The sequence below is a fragment of the Mus pahari genome, chromosome 14 (genome assembly GCF_900095145.1).
Source record: "Mus pahari chromosome 14, PAHARI_EIJ_v1.1, whole genome shotgun sequence".
NCBI classification, from domain to species: domain Eukaryota; kingdom Metazoa; phylum Chordata; class Mammalia; order Rodentia; family Muridae; genus Mus; species Mus pahari.
The window spans coordinates 88,341,345-88,367,624 of record NC_034603.1 but is presented as its reverse complement, the minus strand read 5'-3'; the positions used below and the strand labels follow the sequence as shown (position 1 = coordinate 88,367,624).

General features: G+C 47.1%; 2 protein-coding genes across 4 annotated transcripts in view; both read right to left on the bottom strand.

Moving 5' to 3' along the window:
* The window catches only part of Foxk2 (forkhead box K2), a 50,306-nt gene extending 48,230 nt beyond the window's left edge, over positions 1-2,076 (bottom strand). For 2 of the 3 annotated variants that reach the window (XM_029545868.1, XM_029545869.1), the window contains exon 1: positions 1,547-2,062. In XM_029545868.1, coding sequence (XP_029401728.1) covers positions 1,547-1,938 — 392 coding nt within the window. In that variant the 5' untranslated portion in view covers positions 1,939-2,062. Of the gene's footprint in view, positions 1-1,546 lie in introns of all 3 variants that reach the window. The other variant, XM_021212393.2, reaches the window with a different exon arrangement.
* Positions 2,077-7,477: 5,401 nt separating this feature from the next.
* Positions 7,478-25,287, bottom strand: Narf (nuclear prelamin A recognition factor). Its single transcript, XM_029546152.1, has 11 exons — positions 25,132-25,287; positions 23,107-23,187; positions 19,200-19,343; positions 16,717-16,849; positions 16,373-16,507; positions 15,988-16,106; positions 14,424-14,553; positions 12,618-12,681; positions 11,617-11,754; positions 11,100-11,257; positions 7,478-9,374 (listed from the first exon to the last, which is right to left on the bottom strand). The coding sequence occupies exons 1-11, from the start codon at positions 25,285-25,287 to the stop codon at positions 9,133-9,135; spliced, it is 1,500 nt and encodes a 499-aa protein (XP_029402012.1). The 3' UTR covers positions 7,478-9,132.
* Positions 25,288-26,280: the final 993 nt, after the last annotated feature.

The following is a 26,280-nucleotide window of genomic DNA, read 5'->3' as shown; positions in this document are numbered from 1 at the left end:
ATAGTTACAAATAGTTTTGAGTGGTAATGTAGATGCTGAGAACTGAAGCTAAGTCCTCTGTAAGAGCAACAAGTGCTATTAACCACAGAGACTGTTAATATTTTAAAATAAATAAATAAATAAACAAACAAATAAATAAATGAACTTTGTAGCCAAGCACAGTGGTACATGCTGGAACACCCTCCCAAAGCTAAGAAATATGGAGTACACACATATCAAACCTAAGTTAACGCAGCTCTTGCTATTATCTCCAAAAACTGAAAGCAATTAAAAACTTCAGTCTGTGGCAAAAGCTCTACTAGCAATGATCTAGAGAGGGACCCTGAGGAATAATTAGCATTTCCTGGAGAGCAAAGTTGTTTTTCAAGCACAGTAAATGGTAAGTTTATCCAACCACTGAACCAAATTGAAATTGTTTTGTTCTGTGACTGACAGTTCCCTATGAGGTTTCCTTGTAATAATTTCGTAATTATTCTACACAATCTTGTAATAATTCCTTAAAAACCCAACACTGTTTGTTCTGTTTTTTGTTGTTGTTTTATGAAACGACGTCTCAGCACGCAACCCAAACTAGTCTAGAGCTCACTCCACAGTCTAACCTACCCTGGAACTCAAATTTCCACTGTCTCGGCCTCCAGGGTGCTGGGACTACAGGTTGAATACACTATACCTGGCTAAAAATGCTTTTTAAAGATTACTTGGTTGACATTAGTATCCAGTTTTCCCAGATTTCTAAGGTTCTAGACAGACAGGCTTTTAATCCTTCATGTTTCGAGTTTTCAATTTTTAGGATACAAAAAACACTGGGGAAAGAGAACTGTTAGGCTTAAGTCACTACCCCCAAAATACCTTGCCACTGAAACGTGAATAACAAAAAAAAAAGGTACCAGGTATCTATCCTTCATTTTAGATAGGCAGTTTTCCACCACACACAACTTAGCATCTCCCTTGGGTGCGTCCTCCCTGATGGCTAGGCAGAGAGCACCCATAAAACTTCCACCCACCAAAGCTGGTGATGATGGCAGGGAGGGCCGAGGGTTGATGGCAGAAATGATGGTCTATGTTCAGAGAGTCCCATGTCAGACTGGACAAAGGGCCGTGGGCTAGAATACCGGTATAGGGGACCTGGCAGTATGAGGGCAGATATGAGTGGGCCAGCAGGTTAAATACGCCGGGTGGAGCGCTGGGGGGGGGGGCTGTGGTCCCAGTGCTGGTCGTGAGCATTAAACTAGGGTAGGTCAGAAACAGTCAGGTCTTGGTTAAGGGCAGTGAATGGGTCCCGGTGGTGAGTCTAGCCTTCCTTGCTCCCGGATAGCGGATCAGGATCCCTCCCTGATGGTGACCAGGTCTTGCTCAGGGTCTGCCCCTGCTCATGAGTAGCTGACGTGGGTCTTCTGAGTCCTGCCCGATGATGGGCAGTGGGTCTGGGTCTGGGTCCGGGTCCCGCCCCTCCCCGGGGGTGGCTGCTGTGGGTCAGGGTCCCTCCCTGCTCGTGGGTAGCCACCGTGGGTCAGGTGCAGGACACAGCCCCCCTCCCGCCACTCACACGCGCGGCAGCTGCAGCGGCGGCGCCCCCCGCCGCTGGAACACCCCGTCCACGAACACGCCGTTCTTGCCGAGACAGCGCAGGTAGAAGTCGCCGCCCGCGTCCGGCCGGGGCTGCGCGGGTTCCGGGGCGGCCGCGCTATGGCCGCCGCCCGGGGGCGTGAAGATCTCCAAGTGGCGCCGCGAGATGAAGCTCGAGTGGCCCATGCTCACATCTACCGAGCCCTGCGACGAGTTGCGCCCGATGGTCACCGAACGCTTCTTCATGAGGTACTCGAACTCGCGGCCTTCGAGCCGCGCCACGGCCCAGCCGCCCGGCGGGGATCCGCCGCCCCCGGCCCCGCCGCCCGCGGGAGGGGCGCCCGCGCCCGAGAGCGCCGCCGCGGCCGCCATCGCCTGCGAGGCCTGGCCGATCCGCGCGGGCGCCCTAGCGGGCCGAGGCCCGGGCGCGGTCGTGGGCCGCGCGAGCCGACCACGGTCGCGGAGACCGCCGGCCGGCGAGGAGAGCTGCGAGGGCGGGAGCTCGCACGGCCGCGCGCCGGCCCTACGACGGACGGGCACGCCGGCCAATGGGCGCGGCGCACGCAGTGGGGCTACCGAGGCCGACCAATGGGGCGCTGCGCCGCCGAGCGCCCGCACGTCCGGCGTCGTCGCGCGACGCAGGTTGGCCGCGGCGGCGCGGAAAACCCGGGGCGGAGTGAGGAGTTGGCGTGGGGCCGCGCGCGTTCGCGGGCTGAGCGGGGGTCCAAGGTCACGACGGGCGCGAATGCGCCCCGGGAGCCGCTGGCCCCGCTCACACTCCGCCCTAGGCTGCGTAGAGCCAGGCGCGCTGCTCGGGAACCTGCCGCATTGACCAGTGTGTCACAGTGCAGAGCTGTGACAGAAATCACCCCAGTATACATAGAGTTATGCACTCAGTAATTCATACCAAGGACTGCAAGTCTGAGCATTTTTCCAATCTGTGTGTGTGTGTGATCCCATCTCTCCCTTAAAAAAAAGAAATCACTACGTGGACCGGTGGGAGGAGCAGAGCTATGCAGATCGAGAAGGCTGTGAGGGGCTCCAGAAGGCAGTGCCAACATAGAGGTGAAGCTGAGACCCCTAGTGTCTTCCCCAGGATCTAAGGGCAGTGGATGCACCTGCTTTAGCTCTGGTAAGAGAGGCACGTGGTCGAAAAGAACGTCACACCAATATGGTGGCCCCTGGGTGCAGGCGATGGGACGCAGTGTTCTCTCACTGATGCACAAAAGGAGTTCAGGCCAGGGAGAGTGGAAAGGTTGAGAGTCTGGACATAAGCTGCATAGGATAAAATGGACATTCTATCCAAGAGCTTCTAAATAGAGGCCCCAGACTAGAGGCATCTGAACATTTTGCATTTTAATTCATTCTATATGTCTAAAATTACAATAAATTTAATGGAAATTAATATCTTTATAACATTTACATATCTTATTTGACATGTGTCTGTAATTACGATATAAATTCCTAAGGGTTCAAAAATGCTTTGTACTATAAATATGGCAAAGAGCCATTTCATTAAATATTAATTTGAGGCATTATAGGAGATGTACAGAAAACTATGGAAATGATAACTAGGTGACTATCTAGAGACACAGTCAAAGGAAAAAGGGTGTCAAGAGCAAGAAATGTTTTTCCATTACTGTCGTCACTGCTGTGTTGTCCTGAGCTCTTGCTTTAATACATGTTTGAGCCTAGGGCAGGTTGGAGGCTCTGCCATGTGACTCTAGCATCGATCTATAACAGGGCTAGATCTAACTTTTTACCCTGGCTATCCAGGTACGTAAAGTAAGCATACAAATCCAACACTTAAGTTGCTTTGTTTGGCTTTTGAGGTTGGTTTTGGTGTGGCTGGCCAAGATCACCTAGAACTCATAGAGATCCACCCACCTCTGCCTCCCAAGTGATGGGATTAGAGGAATGAGCCACCATGTCTGGCCAAACCAAACACTTATAATAAAGATATTTATTTTAAAGCAGTTCTTCAATGTACATGTAAACTTAACCATTTATTACAGACAAAAACTACTCTGAATTCTAATAGGATATATGTGCTTGTCTGTTCCTGTGTATGTATTTTAGAAGAGTGTATGTATCCCACTGTGGGACATGCAGACACCAGGGACTGATGTCAGGATGTCCTCCTCAATGGCATTTCTTCAGAGACAGGGTCTTTCAATGAACCTGGAGTTCACGGTTTTGGCAAGGCTGGCTGCCCAGTGAGCCCTCGGGACCCATTTGCACATACTCCCACATATGCCCCATTCCTGCCAAGCAGAATATTTGATCCTGCTGGATACAGAGCATCTTAGATGTTTTTCAGAGTTGATCCATATGTTTTGTTGGTTTGTTTGAGATAGGGTCTCACTACATATCCCTGAATGGCCTGGAACTCACCATGTAGACCACCAGGCTGGCCTGGAACTCAAGAGTTACCTTCCTATGCATCCCAAGTACTTTGATTTAATGTGTACTCCAGCAAATTTTGATTTTATGATTATCAATAAGAACACTGATTTATATAAACACACAGCTACAAAATAGCAGAAGGATGTTTAAGATCATTTCAATAGTTGGCAAGCCTTTCTCCAAAATAAAAATCATGATACCAATTGGTGGGGCTAAAACTATTAGTATGACTGGCATTGTAAGGAGCTGGCAATGACGTGAGGCAGCTGAGACTAGAAATTGGTGAGGCACTGTGAGAGATGGTTTGTCTCCACCTTTCCTTGCTTTCGAGGCTCACCTCAAACACTGAGAGTTCTGAGGAAGACCTTGAACGTCTGATCCTAACAGCATATGGTGGGATACAAGGCACTTGCCGTGCCTGTTCGTGTGGTGCTCAGGATGGATCTAGGACTTTGTGTATGATAGGCAAGGAAAATATATCTGACTTCTTGTGAATTTCACAGATGAATCATATATGTTCTATCTTGAATTTTAAAAATACTTTAGGTTTTGCCTTTTGCAAGGGAGGGGGGATAGGTTTCTTTGTATAGCCCTGGCTATCCTGGAACTCCCTCTGTAGAACAAGCTGGTCTTGAACTCAGAGATCTGTTTGCCTCTGCCTGCAGGGCTGGAATTAAGGTTTAGGTTCTTTTTATTTGTGTGCCATGTGCATATGGGTACTCCAGAGGCCAGAAGAATGTATCAAATCCCCTAAAGTCATAATTAAAGGTGGTTAAGTCACCTGATGTGGGTCCTGAGAACAAAACTTAGATCCTCTAGAAAAGCAGCAAGCATACTTAACTGCTGAGCAATCTCTACATCCACCCCACCCCCAAATTTACTGTCAGGATTTAAAAGGGAATATTACTAGACATGGTGGCTCATGCCTCTAACCCCAGCACTTGGGAGATGATGGAGGCAGGAGAATCAGTTCAAAGTAAGCCTTGGCTAAATGTGACTATATCTCAAATCAAAACAGACAGGGAGTTGAAGGCAAAAGGAAAGGACGTGGAAGAGGGAGACCTGGGTGTGGGTGGGTGTAGTGGTCTACAACTGTCTAAAACCACCCAAGTTTGAAGAAAGGAAGCAGGAAGGCAGGTGGAGGGAAGAGGATTTCTTGCTTTGTTTTTTGAGATAGTTTCTCCATCATTTATTTCTTGCTGGTCTGAGACTATGTAGACTAGGCTGGCCTCCAAGAGATCCATCTGTCTCTACCTTATGAGTGCTGTGATCAAAGTTGTGTGCTCCCCATCGGGAAAAGTATGATCCCGAGACTTTATTGAATCTTCCCTATCAGTGATATGGGCCTAGAGTCACATCTGCTAGGTTGGCTGAGTCAAATGGATCCCTTGAGCCAGAGTTCAAGGGACCAGGCTGTTTCTGTAGGAGGTGGGGGGAAAAGAAAGGGAAAGACAGAAGGGAGAGAAGAGAGAAATCAGAGGGGAGGGTGGGGAAGGAAAAAGGGGAAACAGAGCTGGGGACATAGCTTCTTTATCAGCGTGCCAGCTTAGTATATCCCCAAACCCTGCATTCAGTTCCGCCACTGTAAAAACAGGGTATTGTGGTGAGTCTGTAATCCTAGCACGTGGGAAGTAGACACAGGAGGATCAAGATGGAAATTTAAAGACGAGAGCAGGTTACAAAGTGAGCTCAAAACTTAAGTCACTTAGTAAGACCTCGTCTCAGAACAAAGAGTGAGAGAGAGGGTTTGTGTGTGCACTGGAGATATAGCTCAGTTGTAGGTTTTGCCTAGTATATGACATACCCAAGTTCCATTCCCAGCAGTAGACAGGCAGACAGACACACTTTAAGCAAAACTACATTCAGGGGTCTGGAGAAATGGCTCATTAGTTAAGAGCTCTTGCTGTTCTTCTAGAAGACCAAAGTTCAGTTCCCAGCACCCACAATACAGCTCACAACTCCAGTGCCAGGACACCCAATGTTCTCTCAGGCCTCTGTGGATACCCATAAACATCTTGCTTTTACTCACATAGGCACACATACACATAAATAAAAATCATAATAAATCTTCCATTTCAACTCAGTGTTTACAAACTGAGCCGCGCATCCACAGAAGATACGGTGCTTCATGAGTGGCGAGATGTGAGGTGTGTTCTCTGACATAATGGACTGCACTCTCTCAAATGGTAAACCAGAGTAAATTCTTCAGGCAATTTCCCATCTCTAGATACAGAAGGGAACCCCATATGTAGTATGCCAAGTGGAAAAGAAACCACAGCCGGGCGTGGTGGCGCACGCCTTTAATCCCAGCACTTGGGAGGCAGAGGCAGGCTGATTTCTGAGTTCGAGGCCAGCCTGGTCTACAGAGTGAGTTCCAGGACAGTCAAGGCTACACAGAGAAACCCTGTCTTGAAAAAAAAGGAAAAGAAACCACATTTCCTGAATTACCCTTCCAGCTAGCTGTGTCCCTCAGGTGAGTGATGTACCCAGGCCAGCACCTGCAGCCTAGTTGCCCGCTGCAACCCCTGCTCCTGTAGTTGACTCACTTGTGATGCACCTGGAAAGCCCACATGTCGACCAGTAATGGGTAAGGCGCACACTGAGTCAGATCTTAACAGCAGTCCAAACAATGTATTGAAGAATGGAGCAATCCTCCCTGACACTTTCTGCTACTGTGGTTCTTGAGGATGAACTTGGTGCCCATGGATGCTAGGCACACACCCTGCTCCTGAACTATGGCACAAGCCCTGACAGAACTATTTTTAAATTACCTGTAACAGAAACCAAATTTAGTCGTTGAGACAGAATCTCATCATGTAGAAGCATGGTTACCCACAGTAGTGCAAACCAATACAGCTCAGGCCAGGTAGGAAACAAACTAAGATGAGGCCTCTGCCCAACCAGACCAGAAGCACTGTACAACAGCACTGGGTAGATGGGAGCTTGGGATTATGCTTCCCTCATGCTGGCTCCAGCAGATATCGTCTACTCTGCAACTGTCATGACGCTTTGACTGGGTCCTGTCTGTCAAGAACTTGGTCACTTCATACTTCCAATGTTTTGGGTTTTGTTTTTTTTTTTTGGGGGGGGGGGATAAGGCAGGGCTTCTCTATGTATCCCTGACTGTCCTGGAACTCACTCTGTAACCTAGACTAGCCTCTAACTCACAGAGACCCACCTGCCTCTGTCCAAGTGCTAGGACAGAAAGGCACCTGTAGTCTTGAAAAGTTCACAGGGCCATAGCCTAGCACCAGTGAAACACAAGGCCCTACATCTCACATCTTAGCCCCTGGCCTCAGTTGCTATCATGGGTGGAGCCATGAAGTTTGCAGGAAGTCATTCCCTTTCCACGCTGACTCCCGTGTTCTGAGCCTTCTCCTGACCTTTTAGGAAGGGACTGGGAAAAAGGTATTATCACCCAGGATGGGGCCTGGTGAGGGAGACAGACTGCAGGGTGTAGTCCAGGCCAGGAGAACAGCTGACTCCTTCAACGCCACACTCAAGACCCCATTGCATTGTTTATTCCATAACCAGTTACTTTGGGGATGGATACCCAAGGCATATAAACTAAAAGCAAAAAAAAAAAAAAAAAAATCATAATTTATAATAGTAGTTCTCAACCTTCCTATGCTGTGACCCTTTAATATAGTTTCTTCTGTTATGGTGACCCCCCCAACAATTATAAAAATTATTCTGTTGCTACTTCATAACTGTAGTATTGCTACTGTTATGAATTATAATGTAAATATCTGATATGTGACCCCTCTGTGGGGTCACAACCCACAGGTTGAGAACCACTGGTTTACAATCACATATCCAGTTACACTCCTAGACAGACTCACAGGAGGAACAAAACATGAGGCATGTGGGACCATGGTAGAGCTGACAGTACTAAGGGTCAAGGCAGTCACACACTGAGCCAAATTCAGGGGCTTCATCAAACCCTTTTATCTCCTGGATGGACTCTATTCAGTATGTGTCACATGATTTTGTGAGTTTCACCATCAGGCAGCTATTTCTGTGTGTGGACATACTGTTTCCCCTAAGGCATGCTCGCACTAGCAGTAGTGAGGGCTAAAGGGATGCTGTCCCAGACCAGTGGGCTTTGTGGAGGAGAGGAGGTGCTTCAGGCCTATTTGTATGAAAAGGCACTGGGGAGGAGTTTAGAGGAGGCTGGACCTTACAAAGCTGTTTCACCCATTCCAGGGTCTACGGAGCCTCAGCTCTATCTTCCTGCCCCACAGCAGTAACCAGTGAGTTGCACCACCCTTAGAACCCCCAAAGCCTAGATGGGCTACCCTCTTAATTCTCTACTTGTTTATTTTTAAATATGCATTGCATCAAATGCAGGGTGTGATGCATGCCATTCTCAGCAGCCTTTCTTCTGAGGTGAGTCCAACTCAACGCTGATGGCAGGTCAAGTAAAAGAATGACTCACGCATACCAGTGGCCCAGCTTGCCCAGGCTGTAATGACTGCTGGCCTTCAAGGACTGTGAAGAATATGGCTCACTGTTACTATGACTTAAAACAAGTATTTTCTTTACAGTTATTTTGAGGGTATGGTCTCGGTGGTACATAGCATGCCATGTGCCTGTGTGAGAATCAGACAGGATAGCTTGTGGGCAATGGTCTCTCCTTCTGCCACGTGGGCTCCATGGATCAAACTAAGGGCGGTACCAATGAGCCATCCTGCTAGCCCTAGAATCCAAAATTATTTTTTAAAAATGTATACAAATGAGAGAGCCAAATTGGGTGAGAAGACTGGGCCTCTCTGGAGGCCATAGTTATCCACTATAAAACAGCCTGGCCCTTCCTGATGCCTCCGTTTCTGCAGCAATAATCTTAGCCTCGTGGATTACAACCCTAGGGTCTTGATTCTCTAAAAACACATTTTGAATTTTTTTTTTTTAAACCTGCAAATCAGGGATATGTACCTGGCCTCTTTGGAATCTTTCTCACAATCTTGGGATAAAAGGATATGCAGAGAGGGAAAATACTTCTCCCATGTGCAAACATTCCATTCCCTCACACACTACAAAGATAGCACCACATGAAAACTATGTGTCCTGAAGCACTGGCAAAGCTGCAGGGACCCGTTGTTCCTTGAAGCACCCACCACTCTCCACTCAAAGCTGTCCCCTCCTGCCCTTCGGGCTTTGTCACCACTTGATATCCAGGCCGTCTGTGCAGGGCTCCAAGCTCTGGTAGCTGGTGTGCAGCACCTCCTGGACTTTGGGGGACTCGGTGCCCTCCAGCCACTCCTGGTACAACTCCTGCACATGCGCACTGCTCTCTGGGGGCCGTACAGGGATGCCGGAGTAGATCCCTTCCATTTGCTGCAGCAGTGCACGATCTGTGTGGCCGTCCTCTGTCTGTGCTTGGCCTCTGCCATTTAAGCATCCTGAAAGATACACACAAGTGGACCTCTTCTTCCCTGTGGGTGGCCCGTTACGGGAGCATTACCTCACGGCACATAGCTGGAAGCAGGAGACGCATGAAACAGGCAGTACTAAGTGGCTTGAGATTGTACTGGGGCTCACGGTATTGTCATGGAGCCTGCCCAGGAGGAGAGCCCTGGGTGTTCTTACCACATACATTACCTGTAAACTGGTCTTACCTAAAAGCCTTAAGAAATAGACAGCTATGGCTGCTATCTGGATTCCTGGCTTCTTCTGAAAATTACCCAAACCAGCAGGCTACGAGCACAACTGCTTGCATACTCTGTTGTCTGTGTGCAGGCCCAACAAGGCTGGATTAGGGCTGAGTGAGGTATATGAGCTCTCCATAAGTCCACACTCCCGAGTCATATGATCTGAGTATGTGTCACCTTCTGTCAGTACAACCCATTCTTAAACCTGCAGACAACACCTTGATGTGACAAAATGCCATTAAGTGCATAGGGTGGGAGCAGCTCGGTGACAGAGTGTGTATCTAGTGTGTTCTCGGTGCTAGTTCCCAATCCTAGCACAAGACTTTCATTTAAAAGAACCATGAGATAGGCTGGGAACTTATAGCTCAGTGGGAGAGCACTTACCTACCACATACTCCAGCACCAGGAAAAACAAAACAAAACAAAACAAAGCAAAACAAACAAAAAAGCAAAAAGCAGCAGCAGCAGGAACAAGTTCCCACCCTGACAAACTTCACCCTCCACTGGTCCACCTGGCAGCTGAGCTTCTGATGTGCACCTTTTCAGTGGCCACGAACCCACTTCCTCTCCTCTCCAGGCCTATACAGTCTTCCCCAGAAAGCAAGAGGAGCCCTCCAAGATTCTCCGTCCTGTCTCTGCCTACTGTAGCCCAAGCTCCAACACAGCATCTACTTTCCTGAGCCTCAGGAAAGGCAGATAGCCCCTGCTTTCATCCCTTCTTCTGATTGCTGGCTACTAACCTTGTCCCTCCTCTCAAAGATCCCTGAGGACATGGACTGGAAACATAGGCTCTCCTCTGAGACACTTCATGGGTCCGTTCTTCATTTCCGACTACTGTAAGGAACTGCCTGGCTCCCTCTGGGCCTTTCTGAGAATTCTCGTGTCCTACTTGAGCACCGCAAGCTCAGGATGACCTAGACATTCCTGATCTGGAGATAGCTCCTTCACACCCAGTATCGTAGACAGACTACTTCAGATTGCTCCCTTCATTCTCCAGTACTTACACCTACTGTATGAGCAAGAGATCCAGGCACTAGGTCCTGTCCTCGCTCTGGCCTGCTCTCACTGTCTCCCCATCTTAGTGGGAACTTTCCTCAACTTCCTGGGACTTTACACCTGCATGGTTCAATTTTCCTCTGTAGCCTGGGGAACTCTTAAGACAGCAAGTAACATCTGCCTTTTCCTGCTGCCACTGTGCACAGGTCCAGCTTCTACTCCCAGTAGTCCCTGTGTACTGACTCCATGTGAGTGACCTTAGGAGCTGCTTCCCATCTGATATCAGGTGAGGTTTTCATGTGGCACCCACAAGGGAAGGCTTAAGGGTACAACTACCTATTTCTCACACTGCAGTTGAGGAAAGGGAACCTTCATGGCTGAAGATGGCATGCCATGGTGTAGGGGAACATCCTGCCTTCACGGTTCCTGTTGGACAGGCTGTTGGGGGCCCAGGATGTCGTGACCTTGTGAACCCCTTACCTCTGGGACATGCGAGCACCTCCACAAAGTGGTATGGGAGTTTGCCCTTCTTGAGCTTCAGGATCATGTTCTGGATATTGCGAAAGCCATATGCTGCAGCAAAGCGCAGTAGGACCTCCCCGTTCTTCTCAAGGGTAACCTCATGGAAGTCTTTATTCCTATAAGTCAATAAAGCTGATTTGAATGACCAGAGACCTAAAGATCACTTCTGTTAGTCTGAGGTACAGTCTCACTATGTAGGCTGATTTTGAGCTTATGATCCTCCCACGGTCTCCCCAGTGCTAGGTTTACCATATCTGCCCATTTTTTAACTTAAGTTTCGAATGTCACCAAGATAATGTCAATAGAAACACACAAAAGGCCCATCTATTGTACTGGTCTTCCCATGGAACAGCCACAGGTATCCCATATACCTCAGGCACACCACCCATACTGCATATATGCCACAGACATCACGCCCTACCTCTGCCTGATCTGTCAGCACCACTCCTGGTGCTATAGATATGCTGGCTCAAACCTGAGTGCACGGTAGGTGATCTCCTCCACGTGCTCGCCAAACAACTCCTTGGCTGCATGTCTGAAGACATGAGCCAGATGCCCATCTGAGCTCACTCCATCATGACGCTGGACTGCCACCTCCTTCACATCTCCAAACCTCAAACAAAAAGGACAAAATCTCCACTGTGTTGATAAAGAGGCAGCAAGTACTAACCCAGTTTTTACAGGAACAAAATCCAGGAAGTCATTTAAAGGACTAAGTTACTTTTAAACTTGGGGAGCCATGTGGATGCTGAGAACCAAATCTGTGTCCTCTGAAAGAGCAGTAAGCAATCTTAACCACCGAGTCATCTCTCCAGCCCTGAAAACCACACTCTTTTCTTTTTTTTCTTTCGTTTCTTTTCTTTTTCTTTCTTTTCTTTTTTCTTTCTTTCTTTCTTTCTTTCTTTCTTTCTTTCTTTCTTTCTTTCTTTCTTTCTTTCTTTTTTTTTTTATTCAAGACAGGGTTTCTCTGTGTAGCCCCGGCTGTCCTGGAACTCACTCTGTAGACCAGGCTGGCCCTGAACTCAGAAATCCACCTGCCTCTGCCTCCCAAATGCTGGGATTAAAGGCATGCGCTACCACGCCCGGCTGCAATATACTTTAAATGGGACCCAGGATGCAGCAAGAGCCAAAGTCCTGGCTGGGGATTGGAATCACCATGGGAAAAAGAAACTCAGCAGCTGTGTTCTTGATGCAGAGAGACCAGAGGGAGCCACCGAGTTAGGTGTGCTCTGCTCCACATACCTTCTATGTTTGCTTCCCTCCCTGAAGGATACAGTATGGCCATCACTCAAGGAAGCCCCCAACCTCCTGGCAGTGCGAGAGAATAGTTCAGGATCCTGCCTGAATCCATTTCAAATTCAGGTTGGTAGGGCTGCAGGAACCTGTCTCAGTACTCACATGATCTAATCAGGGCAGCCCTGCCCCCCCCCCAAAGGCTCACCAAGGTCCCTCCCAACTTACAAAGATGCCACTTACAAAGTATCCACAGCAATGTCTTTCACAGAGAGGTCACTTTGCTCCATTATCTGAGCAATTTCACCTGGGGAAAAAAAAAAAAGAGGCATGAGGCTTAGTCACTGAAAGGAAGCAGGGTGGCCAAGGTCGCGGGGTCAAGCTTTGTCTCCCCCTGAGACCCTGCCTTGCCATATAATCCATTCCATGTAGCAGGAGAAAGTAATGCTAACATCAGAAAAACACTACAAAGATGTGAAAACAGAATTCCTCCTTTAGACCCTGAACTGAGGCAAATCTGTTCTTGCTTCATGTTGCCTTGAAGTGGAAGCCTGTCTGTGGTCCACACTGCACTGCTCTGTTGTGACACATGGACACTGTGCTGCATCAACAGCTGCTCTTAACCAGAAGCACTTTCTACCCTACCTTCTTTCTACATAAGGGCTACCCAGAAAAGCCCTGTCAGAGTTCCCTAGAGAACAGTGAGACACTGAGAACACACAGCACAGCTTATGTCCTCAATGTGGTTCTAAGATGGTGCCCTTGAAGGCTTTTATTCCATCCATGACACTGGGCCCCTTTAAACATCTTGCCATCCCTGCAACCATCCCACCTTGGGGAAGGACCTTTCCAAGTGCGAGGCTAGACTCTCAAGGCAGGGAAGAAGAGGGTTCCTGACCTTCAGTCATCCTGACAGATAGCCAGGCCAAGTGAACTGTTCTGAACACCTCTAAGAATCAGTTCTCAGAACCTAATTCCAGTAGCTGAGCCTGGATCCTAACAAGCCCCTGTCAAGTGCTCTCGGACTACGTTTTTCTGAAAGCTTCCAGGACACTAGTGGGTAATTTCCATCCCCAGCCAAATCTGCCACAGTCTCTAAGTCAGTGTGGTTTTCAACCTTCTTGATGCTGTGACCCTTTAATACAGTTCTTCACGTTGTGGTGCCCTCCCGCCACAACATTATTTTCCTTTCTACTTCATAACCATAATTTTGCTACTGTTGTGAAGCGTAATGTAAATATCTGATATTTGACCCCTGTAGGGGTCACACATGACCCACAGGTTGAGGACTGCTGCTCTAAAGCATAGCATCTGAAAAGCGTTACCAACAGGGCCACTTAATGCAGTACTTAGAGTACATTTGAATTTTTCACTTTATTCAGTGTAAAAAACATTCTTTGTGTTCAATAGTACATTGGTGTTCTCACATGTGGGAAAGCAAGGAGGGTCCCTGCGGAGCTTTCAGCAGGCAAGGAAATGAAACTTGATTCAGCCCAATTTTAGGTGCCAGGCCTGGGCCAAGACTTGAGAGTCTGACCACCAGTTCTTCTTTCTTTCTTTTTTTTTTAGCATACTTAAACACAGCATGATTTCAGAAAAAAAGGTCTGCAATTAATTCAGCCCTGTGTGTACAACACAGCTTAAGACATGTTCACAATGAAGGCCAAGGATGTAGACCACTCTTTACAAAGTGCATATGGCTTCCTCCCTAAGATGGGTTCTTATTGATTTAGAAACTACATCTATTCCCAGCATCCCATGAAGAAGACAGGCTAAACATCTCTTTAACCTGTTTAACCTTCCTGGCTTCTCTATGCTGATCTGTGTACACAGGCACTTTTGCCTTCTACAGGAAAGAAATGTCAGTGGGCTGTGGTGTAAGAGCACATCACCTAAAAGCCACGCTGTCCGTGTAGCTCTCCCAGAGACCTGAATCATCTGGAGAAAGACTCTGAAGAACTTTCTTCTTCACTTTGGGCTACTGAGACCCCAAGTACCCTTGGCTCTCAGTGCCACACTGGCCTGTCAGAGCAGCCGTATACCTCTCACCTGATGTCAGTACACAGTCAGTGCCCCTAGCACCATTTAAAGTAGTGGAAAGTCCCTCTCGAAGAGCTTCCAGCTTCTTATCATAGCAAGGAGCCACGACAACATGGAAGATTTTCTCTGGAGACAGATTCTGTGGAGGAGATTCTCAGCTCAGAGACCAGGGAAGCAGTGATGGCCGCAGCAGAGCATGGGTAGTCCCAACTGCTGTCCCCCCCCCGCCCCATGGATGTTGCTGTCTCATGAGCTCTGCACAGGTAAGAACAGTTTGTGCCGCACCTGCTTTACCTGAAGACTTTCTGAAACTGTTCAAGTGACAACATCCAGACCACCCTTTGCTGAGACAAACCCTGAGCCAGCAGTTGCCCAGTGACTTTTACATGGAGGCCTGAGGAGAAAAGCCCTACTCAGGGCAGAGGTAGTGCTCAGGAGGAGACATTTTGATCCTAGCCCTCTAGGGGTTTAAGCCAAGAGGTTGCCAGAGGCCGGAGCTCTAGGCCCAGCTGTCCCCACTAGGAGCTGCAAGAGGATGTGTAACTTGGGCTCCACTTGGATAGCACCGGGCTGGCAGCCAGAGGAGACTAAGAATCACCAGAGCTCTCGCAGCAAGTATAAGAGACCAAGGATGTACACCACTCACTCCATAGCCAGTTTTCTGTCCCTCCAACTTAATACACATATGGTACGGGTGTGGCGGGAGTGGTAATTTGCCAACTGTGGTGACTTTATAAATAAAGAAATGTTTTCTGCGTCAGGTGGATGTGGCCTTTGGGCTGCTGCAGTGTTTGAAAAGTCCTTCCCCTTGATATAGTTTCTAGTTACCTTGGGACCCAAACAGTTATTCACATGAAAGAAGAAAGGCAGAGTGCAATCTATGTTTGGCTTCCCGATGCCTTGGAACTGAAGAGGAGGATGGGCTGAGGCACAGGTTATAAAGGATCCCTTTGTCTACCATGTGACAGAGAGTGTGAAGACCATGGTACCGGGCACTGCAGAGATAGCTCAGTGCTTAAGAAAACTGGCTGCTCTTCCAGAGGACCTGGGTCCAATTCCAAGCATCCATGTAGCAGCTCTCAAACAGATATAACTCCAATGTCAGGGGATCTGCTGGTGTCTGGTGGCCTCTGTAGGCACCAAGCATGCAAATAGTGCACAGACAGACAGGCAAAACATCCATACCCATAAAATGAGATGTAAAATTATAAAAAAAAAAAGAAAAAAGGAGGGGGCTGGGTGTGGTAGCACATTTCTCTTTTTACCAGCAGTGGCTGACAGATATCTGATTCTGAAGCCAACGAAATCTACACAGTGAGTTCTAGGATGCCCCTGTCTCAAAAAAACCCAACCCAACCCAACCAAAAAGACAGGCTAGAGATGAAGCTTAGCTTCCTAAGGCAGCCAGAGCAGAAGCAACCAGGCAGTGTCTCCATGGGTGAGGTCCAGGGCCTCGCTAGCCACAGTGTGTTCTGTTTCCAGGGCCTCGCTAGCCATCACAGTGTGTTCTGTTTCCCCTCAGGCCTTGCTCATCTTGAGTCTCCCCTCTGCTGCTACGGAGACACTGGCTTACCTGCTGCCTGGCAAAGTAATCCTTCACCAAGGAGCCCATGACCTGCTGGGGGGACTTGGCAGTACAGAGATATGGGATGATGGGGCGACCCAGCACCCTCTCAGCATATCTGACCCAACCTAGAGAGAGAAAAAGAGAAGGAGGGAGGGAGGGAGGATGAATGAAGTCAGTTCCCACAGTTTTCTCCTGCCATCTAGCACTAGGTACAATGAATTCCTGAGACTGTCACCCCAGAGTGAGCCAACACACCTCCTCTATACTGTTCCTATTCATAAGGTGTCCTTCTCTACAAAGCTGGGTGGGATGGGCCTGCCATCCTCCAGCCAAAGCTAGGCCCATGATTATTTCTACAGTTCTGGTGAAATAGTACCAGCATTGTGCTCACCAGGACAGGCAGAGGTCAACATGGGCAGTTCACGCTGTTCCTCACTGTGTTGGTGATACCGGCGTACAAACTCCTTCTGACTCTCCAGAATGCTGAAATCTGCAGCAATTGTGGTGTCAAATACATAGTGCACTCCTGCAGAGAAGGGGGACACAGATTCTTCCCTCAGACCAAGCATGGACATAGTTCACATCTGACTTCTCTGTGCTCTGTCTTTCATTTTATACTAAGACAAGATTTTACTATGCTCCTGTGCCTTTGAAAGGTGAACTTGAAAAACGAAAAAGGCCCTTCATGAGCTGAAAGTATCCATCGGTGCTATTATGAAGAGGTGGTTTACTCACCAAGACTTTTGAGGAAGCCACACAGCCTTCTAGATGCATCAGTGACACTGAGGTTGAATTTAGCAGCAAAATAAGGCAGAGACTGAGGACACACAGACACAACCAGAACTCTGTGCTTTGAGGTGTCACATCTCTAGAGGAAGAGATAATAATGTCACATGTTTAATGAAAAATAGCAAATAGTTTTTTAGGTTTTTTTGTTTGTTTGTTTGTTTTTTGTTTTGTTGGGTTTTTTGTTGTTTTTTGTTTTTTTGTTTTTTCAAGATAGGGTTTTTCTGTGTAGCCCTGGCTACACTGGAACTTGTTCTATAGAGTAGGCTGGTCTCAGACTCAGAAATGCACCTGCAGTGCTAGGATTAAAGGCATGCTTCACCATAGTGCAGCAAAACATAAAAAAAATTTTAAATTACATTTTGAGAGAGAGAGAGAGAGAGAGAGAGAGAGAGAGAGAGAGAGAGAGAGAGAAAAGAAAAAGATGTAGGCTACAAACTAAGTTCCAGAACAGACAGGGCTACAAAGAGAAGAGAAACTATGCTTGAAAACACACACACACACAAAGAAAGAAAGCATAGGATTTTGCTGTGGCAGTGAGTGGTTGCCTCATATCTCCCCAGAGACTGAAGTCAGGAGGATTAGCACCAATCTCCTCCATGCCTAGGCTTCCAGTGTTGGCTCTAGTATTGGAGTCTGTGAGGGTACAAGGTGGGGCTCATTATCTGCAGGTGAATTGCAGGATGACAGGGAAAGCTAAATTTCCAACAAGAACCAATTTAGAAGACATTTATAAGCTTTTAGGTTTTAGCCAGCACCACTTACCACCATTGTTACTTTGTACCCTTTTAAAAATTCTAGTCAATATAATCCAAACACAAGAGGCACAAAGCTCCCAGCATGCTGCATCTGCCTATAATCCTAGTACTATACAGGCTGAAGAAAAAAGAACAGAAGAATTGAGATCAGCCTCAGATACACAGACAATGTCACACAACACAAAAAGGTTAATGATTACAAAATAGATTTTTTTAGTTTAATAAAACTAAGATACTTTGACAAACCAGTCAAATACTAAATTTAGGGGGCTGATGAGATGGCTCAGTGGGTAAGAGCACCCAAATGCTCTTCCGAAGGTCCAGAGTTCAAATCCCAGCAACCACATGGTGGCTTACAACCATCCCTAACAAGATCTGATGCCCTCTTCTGGAGTGTCTGAAGACAGCTACAGTGTACTTACATATAATAAATAAATAAATCTTTAAAAAATAATACTAAATTTATAAAATGCCACATACTGCCAGTTGGTGATGGTGCACGCCTTTAATCCCAACACTCAGGAGGCAGAGGCAGGCAGATTTCTGAGTTCAAAGCCAGCCTGGTCCACACAGAGTGAGTTCCAGGACAGCCAGGAACAAATAAATCTTGTTGGGAAAACCAAATAAAATAAAATAAAATACCACATACAAAATAGACATGTTAACCAACAGAATTCTAATACACCTACAAAAATCAACATCGTAGAAGATAACAATAAAATGTAGTGTGTTTCACAAAACATCAGTAAACCCCATCACATCAAGAACAAGTTGCAGATACAAAGAATCAAGGAGCAATGACACACATTGATGGGGCCAGATCCTTAGGCACATGGTTGTCAAGAACCCTGGATGTATTTACCTACTCATTTATGCTTGTACATACATACATACATGATTACTACATAGATGTGTATATACATGATGGATAGTTTTATGTCAAGTTGACACAAGCTAGAGTTGTCTGAAAGGAGGGAATGCCAGTTCGGAACCTGTTTCCATACGATGCCCATTGTGGATCATGCCCTCCCCATGCTGGTGTTCCTGGGTTCTGTAAGAAAGCAGGCTGTGCTAGCCATGATGAACTAGCCAGTGGCAGCACTCCCCATGGTCTCTGCACCACTCCTGCCTCCAGGTTCCTAGCCTGTTTCAGTTCCTTACCTGACTTCCCCTTCAATGACACACTAATATGTGGGTGGACACGTAAGCCAAGTAAATCCTTTCCTTCCCAATTTGCTCTTGGTCATAAACTGGTCATAAATACTTGTTTATTTTTATTTATTTATTTATTTATTTGGGTTTTAAGAGACAGGGTTTCTCTGTGTAGCCCTGGCTGTCCTGGAACTCACTCTGTAGACCAGGCTGGCCTCAAACTCAGAAATCCGCCTGCCTCTGCCTCCCAAGTGCTGGGATCAAAGGCGTGCGCCACCACGCCCGGCCATAAACACTGGTATTGTGTTTCATCACAATAATAGTAACCCTGACTAGGACTCTATCATACACCCATCCATCCATCCATCCAACCATCTGTACTAGACAAATGTTGCAGTTGCCCAGGGTGGTTATGAACTAGCTTTGTAGCCTAGGCAGAATGTGAACTTGCATACCTCCTGCCCTAGTTTCCCAGTAGCTGGAATTACAGGCCTGCCCTATCAGTCCCAGCTGACACCATACCTTATTAAGATTCAGGACATGGAGGAAGTCCTTGGCACTCTGCTGAGAAAGCTGGACACCTTCCTCCACAGTCACACAGCTGTCACATGCCAGGCAGTCACTCAGAAATATTTTTGCATCAGCCAATTTATGGAATTCTCCCTTCTATGAAAGAAAATGGTGTTAGCATTGTTTCTTTTCTTTTTTCGGTCTTTTGAGACAGGATTTCAAGACCAGGTTGGCCCCAAACTCCCAGAGATCCGTCTGCTTCTGCCTGCCGAGTTCTGGGATTAAAGGCACATGCCACCACTGCCCGGCTGGTAGCATTGCTTCTTTAGGGAGGGTAACTGCATAAGCACAATAAAGAAAAGAATTGACATTCAACATGGAGAGAAAGTCATGGCTGAGGTGTCAGGAGCTACTGGGCAACGATTTCGGTTCCGAGCAACTCAGGGAGGTGAGGCACAAGTCATGGCCAAGGCCTCTGCAGGCTCCGAGGAGCCAAGCAGACGAAAGTCAAGGGTGAACTAGCCCAGCACTGTCATGTGGGAAGATGATACCCCTGCCCGTTGCAAAGTGGCCTGATGGCTATCTCCTCCTTCTCTTCTTTCACCCTCCCTCTCCAGTGCCCGTGAGGCAGCTTCTGGCTCCCCTGCCTAGCTCCTCCAGCTCCACACTGAGGAACAGACTTTCTATACAGCCAGAACTGGCTTGAGGCTTCACCTGTGAGTAACACAGACTCAGGCCTCAGTGCCCAACTCTGAACTGCTGATGTATGTCACTGCCCCACCCCCACCCTTAAAACAGGGGACTGAGCACCTGGATGCTAGGACCCTAGGACCCTGGTCCCTTTAACCCCATTCTGAACCCCCACCTCCCATTCCTGACTCTGGCCTTTTTAGTCCCCAGAGAAATCTGCTAAAGCACAAGCCACATTTCCATTGCCTGAAGCCCCTGACAGCACTCTCAGAACGGGGTTCACAGCACAGCTTTTGCCTGCTCTTCCTTGCCCTACCCTGCCCCTCAGGGCTCACATTCAGTCATACTGGCTCTGACTGAGTCCTTCCAGAAAATATTCCGAATGAGCTCTCACCCATCTACTGGCCCCAACAGAATTGGCATTCTGAAATTTATTTTCAGAGCCCAGTACCACACAGTGTCAACTTGCTTGTCCCCTTTAATGACCTAACAGGGGTTAGCACCTCATGTTCCTTATGCTCCCTAGCATCTCTGAGAACCAAGAAGATGCTAGAGGTTAGGTGGGTGTCATAGCTCTCCTAGCAAGTGCAAGGCTCAAGTTCAAATCAGGTATTAGTAAAAAATGAAACACATTAAAAACAGTAAGTGTCCAGTTAGTATTGCTAAATTAACACAGGAAGATGCTAAAGTAAGCGAGAGTCATTTCCAATTACAGAAGCTCTGGAGGGAGTCTATGTGGTTGTGTTTTTTTTTCATAGTTTGTTGATATGTTTAGATAGGATCGGGGCAACCCTGTAGACCTGATCTGGCATTCACTATGTAGCACATTAGGGCCTTGAACTTACAGCAGTTTCATCTTAGAACTCTGAGTGATGGGATTACAGGTGTGTGTCAATATGCTTGTTTTTGTTTCTGGGGTATGTGTGTGTGTGTGTGACTTTAAAATATAGTTCTCGGCTAAGCACCATGACACACTCTCGGCTAAGCACCATGACACACTCTCAGCTAAGCACCATGACACAGGCCTTTACTCCCACCACTCCAGAGACAGAAGCAAGTGGATCTCTTGAATTCAAGACCAACCTAGTCTACATGGTGAGTTCCAAGCCAAGCAGAACTACATAGTGAGACCCTGTCTGCAAAAGAAGTAAACAACATTTGGGGTCCAGGCTAGTTTCCTTCTCACCCCCTTATCTTCCTTCCTAGTTCTTGTAAACTGCTAGACTCTACGGAGGCCCTCTTCTTTTGATATAGTCCTTACCATTTCCAAAGCAGCTTTCCAGTTCCTGTCACCAGGGTCCCCAGATCAGCCCAGCATCCCGCTATGCCTCAGGTTGTCTAGCTAGGCACTGGAAGCTGATGATGTCTTCTAAGTGACTCCATCCATTCTCCTCCTGCTCCCTGACTTCTATATGACGCTTCTGTAACCTATCCTAAAGCATACATCTGAGGGGTGGGGGAGGCCACATATACACAGATTAAAAAAAAAAAAAAAATGCTAGGTTTAATGACACAAGCCTTTAATCTCAGGATTTCTGAAGCAATCATTGAACTCAAGGCCAGTAGGGTCTATATAGCAAGTGTGATCATCTTAAAAAGTAAAATAGATAAATAGGACCTGGAGATAGCTCAGCAGTAGAGAACCCAGGTTAGATTCCAATCATCCATATAATAGTTAACAACCATCTATAACTCCAATTCCAGGGGATCAAATGTCCTCTTCTGACCTCAGCAGGCACCAGGCATTTATGGAGCACAGATATCTATCCAATGGTCCATCCTACCTTCAATTCTTACCTTTAGGGCCCAGTCTACCAACTTTCACCCAGCATCTCTTAGCCTTTTAAAAATTATGTCCACACTAAACTACCAAGATGTTAGTTAGACTGTGTTCAAACTTATCTCATCCGTACCAGAACCCTGGGATGGAAGAAACCCAACGCCTCACAACATTGATAAGAAATAGGGCCTCAAAAGTGTTGTTTTATTTTTGGAGACAGAATTTTGCTGTGTAGTCTAGGCAGGCCTCTCCTTCTCAGGTATGCACTAACATGTCAATGAGATTTTATACTACAGTGTAGGCATTAGGGTACAGGTCTGGTGTCTAAAGCATTGACCCAAACTGACTCAGGACTCCAGGGACCATAGCCTCTTGGTGCACTGCTGCTCCCCAGAGACCTACTTCCCAAAGCACAGCACTGGCACACCCAGGAGAGCTAGAACTATACCCATAAGATTAAACAGTACATCAAAACTACTAGGTGGAAAGGAAAAAAATCCTGCCACCTACTTCCCCCATGTCATTAATTCTACACTTACATAAAAAAAAAATTTATATTACATTGACTGATTGCTTTCTTGTTTGATGTTTTGTGTGTGTGTGTGTGTGTGCACATATGTTGGTGTAAAGGTAGAAAGACAACTTGTAAAAACTGGTTGTCACCTGTGTTCATAAGTCTCCAGATGTCATATATGGGTATATGGGTTCTGGGGATCAAACTGACATCCTGAGACTCAGTGGCAAGTGTCTTTACCAGCTAAGTTATCTACTAAGCTCTAAAATCAATTTGTTTGTTTGTATATGTTTGAGCTCAGAATTTCAGGCTAGGTAGCTAAGCACTCTATTAGTTGACTAATCCTTAGCCCTCCCTCAGTTATTGTTTTGAGATAAGGTCTCATTATACAGCCTAGGTTGACCTTGAGCTGGACCTCCAAAGGTGTACCAGCATTCCTGACTAGTCCTAATATTTTCTAAGAGAACAGTGACTGTAACCTCTGTGAATCCATAGTGTGGTGCGACACATGCAGAAGCAAACGCGTCTTCAGAGCATGAAGTGAGACAGGTATGACGCTCAGCTCCAAATGTGATACAATGTGATATAGTATGTAAAAACAAGCATCACTATTAGCTGAAACAAGAACTGAACTAAACAAGCAGCTTAGTTAACTTAAACAGCAAGCTTAAAGAATCACTTGAGCTTCAAGTCTTTGCATGTATTACAGAATGCGAGTTCCTTCCATTTTATAGAATAAGGTTTCAACACTGTACCACAATGTTCCTATTTCCCACGCAGCTCCTGGCCTGGTATGTTTGAGAAGACTATCCTATACATGGTTCTTACCACTTTTACTTCAGTCTTGGTAGTATGAGACCCAGACAGGAGAAACAACAGTAGCCACTCCATTCACATTCACTTTAGGCTGACACAAAACTGAAACATTTACTTGCCTCTTCATTCTCCTTGGCTGGGCTGGCCCCATCAATGGACACATTCTCCTGGTCATCAGTTTTTGATTTTTTACTNCANTCCTTTNAAAAAAAAAAAAAAAGGACAGGGGATGTTAGAAAGGAAAGTTATTTTTCTTTTCTCTATTTTTTTTTTAAAGATTTATTTATTTATTATATGTAAGTACACTGTAGCTGTCTTCAGACACTCTAGAAGAGGGCGTCAGGTCTTGTTACGGATGGTTATGAGCCACCATGTGGTTGCTGGGATTTGAACTCAGGACCTTCGGAAGAGCAGTCGGGTGCTCTTACCCACTGAGCCATCTCACCAGCCCTCTTTTCTCTATTTTTATTTATCTATTTTTTTCTTTTTTAGATCAAGTCTTTCTACATAGTTCTGGCTGTCCTGGAACTCACCATGTAGACCGGGCTAACCTCAAATTCACAGACAGTCTGCCTTTGCCTCCTGAGTGCTCAGATTAAGATGTGTGCTACCATAATTGTTTTTGTTTTTGTTTTTGTTTTAGATTTATTTATTTATTATATGTAAGTACACTGTAGCTGTCTTCAGACACTCCAGAAGAGGGCGTCATAACTTGTTAAGGATGGTTGTGAGCTACCATGTGGTTGCTGGGATTTGAACTCTGGACCTTCGGAAGAGCAGTTGGGTGCTCTTACCCACTGAGCCATCTTACCAGCCCCTGTTTTTGTTTTTTTAATGAGATAGGGCCTTGATAAATTGCACTGTCTAACTTTGAGCTCCTGCTGCAATCTCTCAAGCACTGGGATCATAGGTTTGTACCACCAAGCTCAGCCAAGAATAATTTAGTGTGATGCCAAAAAACAAAACATATCCTGAGCAGTCAATCTCTACAAAATAAAATCATCCATAGTATCATTCCATACTTATGGGAGGGTATACATAAACACACACACCCTCCATTTGTATTGTTTGTAGTAACTAAGAACAGAAGTGATCTAACCATAATGAATATAAGAACATTTAGATGTGGCTATTACACAAGAATACAGGCGGTTCTCTGTAAAAGGACAATGTATGGACTATTTGGATATGATACAATTCCTGTAAAAAAGACCAAATGAGATTCCTGCACATGCATCACATGTGAAGGCAAGTGAGGCGGCTGTCAGTCACTTCAGCCACCTAGTGGAGCAGGAAAGGAGGGCCTGCCTGCCCTTTATTCCTTCTCCACTTTGTTTTATTGAAGTTTGTAGTTGTTTAAGTGTAAGAGCCGCTCAAAAAATTTCTAATTACTTTATTAATCGTTCACTTCCACAACAGGGTGCCGGGACTGAGCTCAAGCCCTGGCCCCAGAACAGTAGCTTCTACAGGGAGCCCCGGCGGTGCGCTCGCCCGCAGTGGACAACAGCCAGCTCGCCGCCCGGTCCTCTGCAGACAGGTGATGGCTGTCAGAGGCCGACATAACACAGAGCAAGGTGCACCCGGCCGAGCCCGACCCTCACCACCGATTCCAGCCTTGGCTTGCGCCCCTAGGCCCGCCGGACGACGCACCCACCTTTCGTGTGCAGTGCTCACACTTCATCTGGAGTGGAACTGACGGTAGGCCGACGCGCCTAAGCTGAGAGGAATAAGGAAGACTGGAACACCGCCGCCTGCCGCCCGCTTGCGACCTGCGACCCTTTGTTGTCTTTATCCACGAAGGCCCCGCCCCGAGGACTGTAGTAGGCCAATGAGAGAGCCTAAGCAAGATGAGCCACACCCCTGAGCCAATGAAAAGAGTGAAAGGATGGTATGGCACGCTCACCCCTCCTCCGCCGCATGAGCCAATGAAAGTGTGAGCAAGTGGCAGGTCCCTCCCAGGAGCCAATCAGAAAATGGGGGTGGGGCTTGTCCATCGACTAGTAGCTGCCGGGCCGGGACACATCCTCCTGTCAGTTTTTGCCTGGTTAAGGACTGATGGGGAAAGTTGGCAAAGGCAGGCGTAGGAGGCAGGACGAGTGCGCTGACCGAGCGGACGAGGCCGAACCGCGGCGACCTCAGAGCGCCTTGCTCGGAGGCCGCGGCCTGGCCCGCTCCATCGAGTTAGCGTCGTAAGTTCGGCACGGCTGCATCTCCTGGAGGGCGGAGCCGGCGCCGCCCTCTGCCGCCGCCATGACCAGCCAGCGAAGCCTCACGTAGGCTGGTGCGGCACAAGCGCACATGCGCAGCAGGCTTGCATTGCTTTATGGGCAATGCTACCGAGTCTGGAGTGTAGATTCAAAGTAGGCTGACCTTGAATCTTGGCGAGTTAGCGCATGTCATTAGTTCCAGAACCCAGGAGGCAGAGCAAGGCAGATCTCTGAGTTCCAGGACAGCCAGTGCTACACATGTACCTGTCTACAACAAAATGACAGGTGGGATAAGCAGGCCTATTGGCAATTACCCAACACTCAGGAGGTTGAGGCAGGAAAATGCTAAAATTAAAGCCAACACTGCATTATCACTATACTGCTACACAGTGAGACCTGTCTCCAAGGCAGATTAAATGCCTTATTCTTTTGTTTGGTTGGTTGGTTGGTTGGTTTTTCGAGACAGGGTTTCTCTGTGTAGCCCTGGCTGTCCTGGAACTCACTCTGTAGACCAGGCTGGCCTCGAACGAACTCAGAAATCCGCTTGCCTCTGCCTCCCGGGTGCTGGGATTAAAGGCGTGCGCCACCACGCCCGGCTAAATGCCTTATTCTTTTGTTGTGTTCCAATTCCCTGGGAAAGACTCAATTCAAATTTAGATTAAATAAGTGCATTCTTAACTGCTACCTGAAGGACAGCGGCTTTAGAGCCAAACAGCATGCTGGAAGAAGGCTAAAGGAAGGCTTTATAAAGTGGACATCATAGATGTACACCACCTACATTATAGCACAAGTTACGTAATATACAAAGATGTACCTTATCTATGGAATCCACAGCTGGGCAAGAGAATCGTCCTGTGTAATAATTTACATATAACAACCCTAGGACAGCTAAAGAAACTTAACAATAGTACCAGGCATCCCTTAAGGGCTATTGACCTTTGACCTGGGATGTCAATAATAGAATGAGATTATACGATAATGGTTTACTGAGTGTCTCTAATAACTGAGAGCAGTCTGTTTCTGGACCGACAATAACAGTGCCTCCAGATTAGGGCTTGCTGTCACATCCCCAGCCCTAAATTCTCT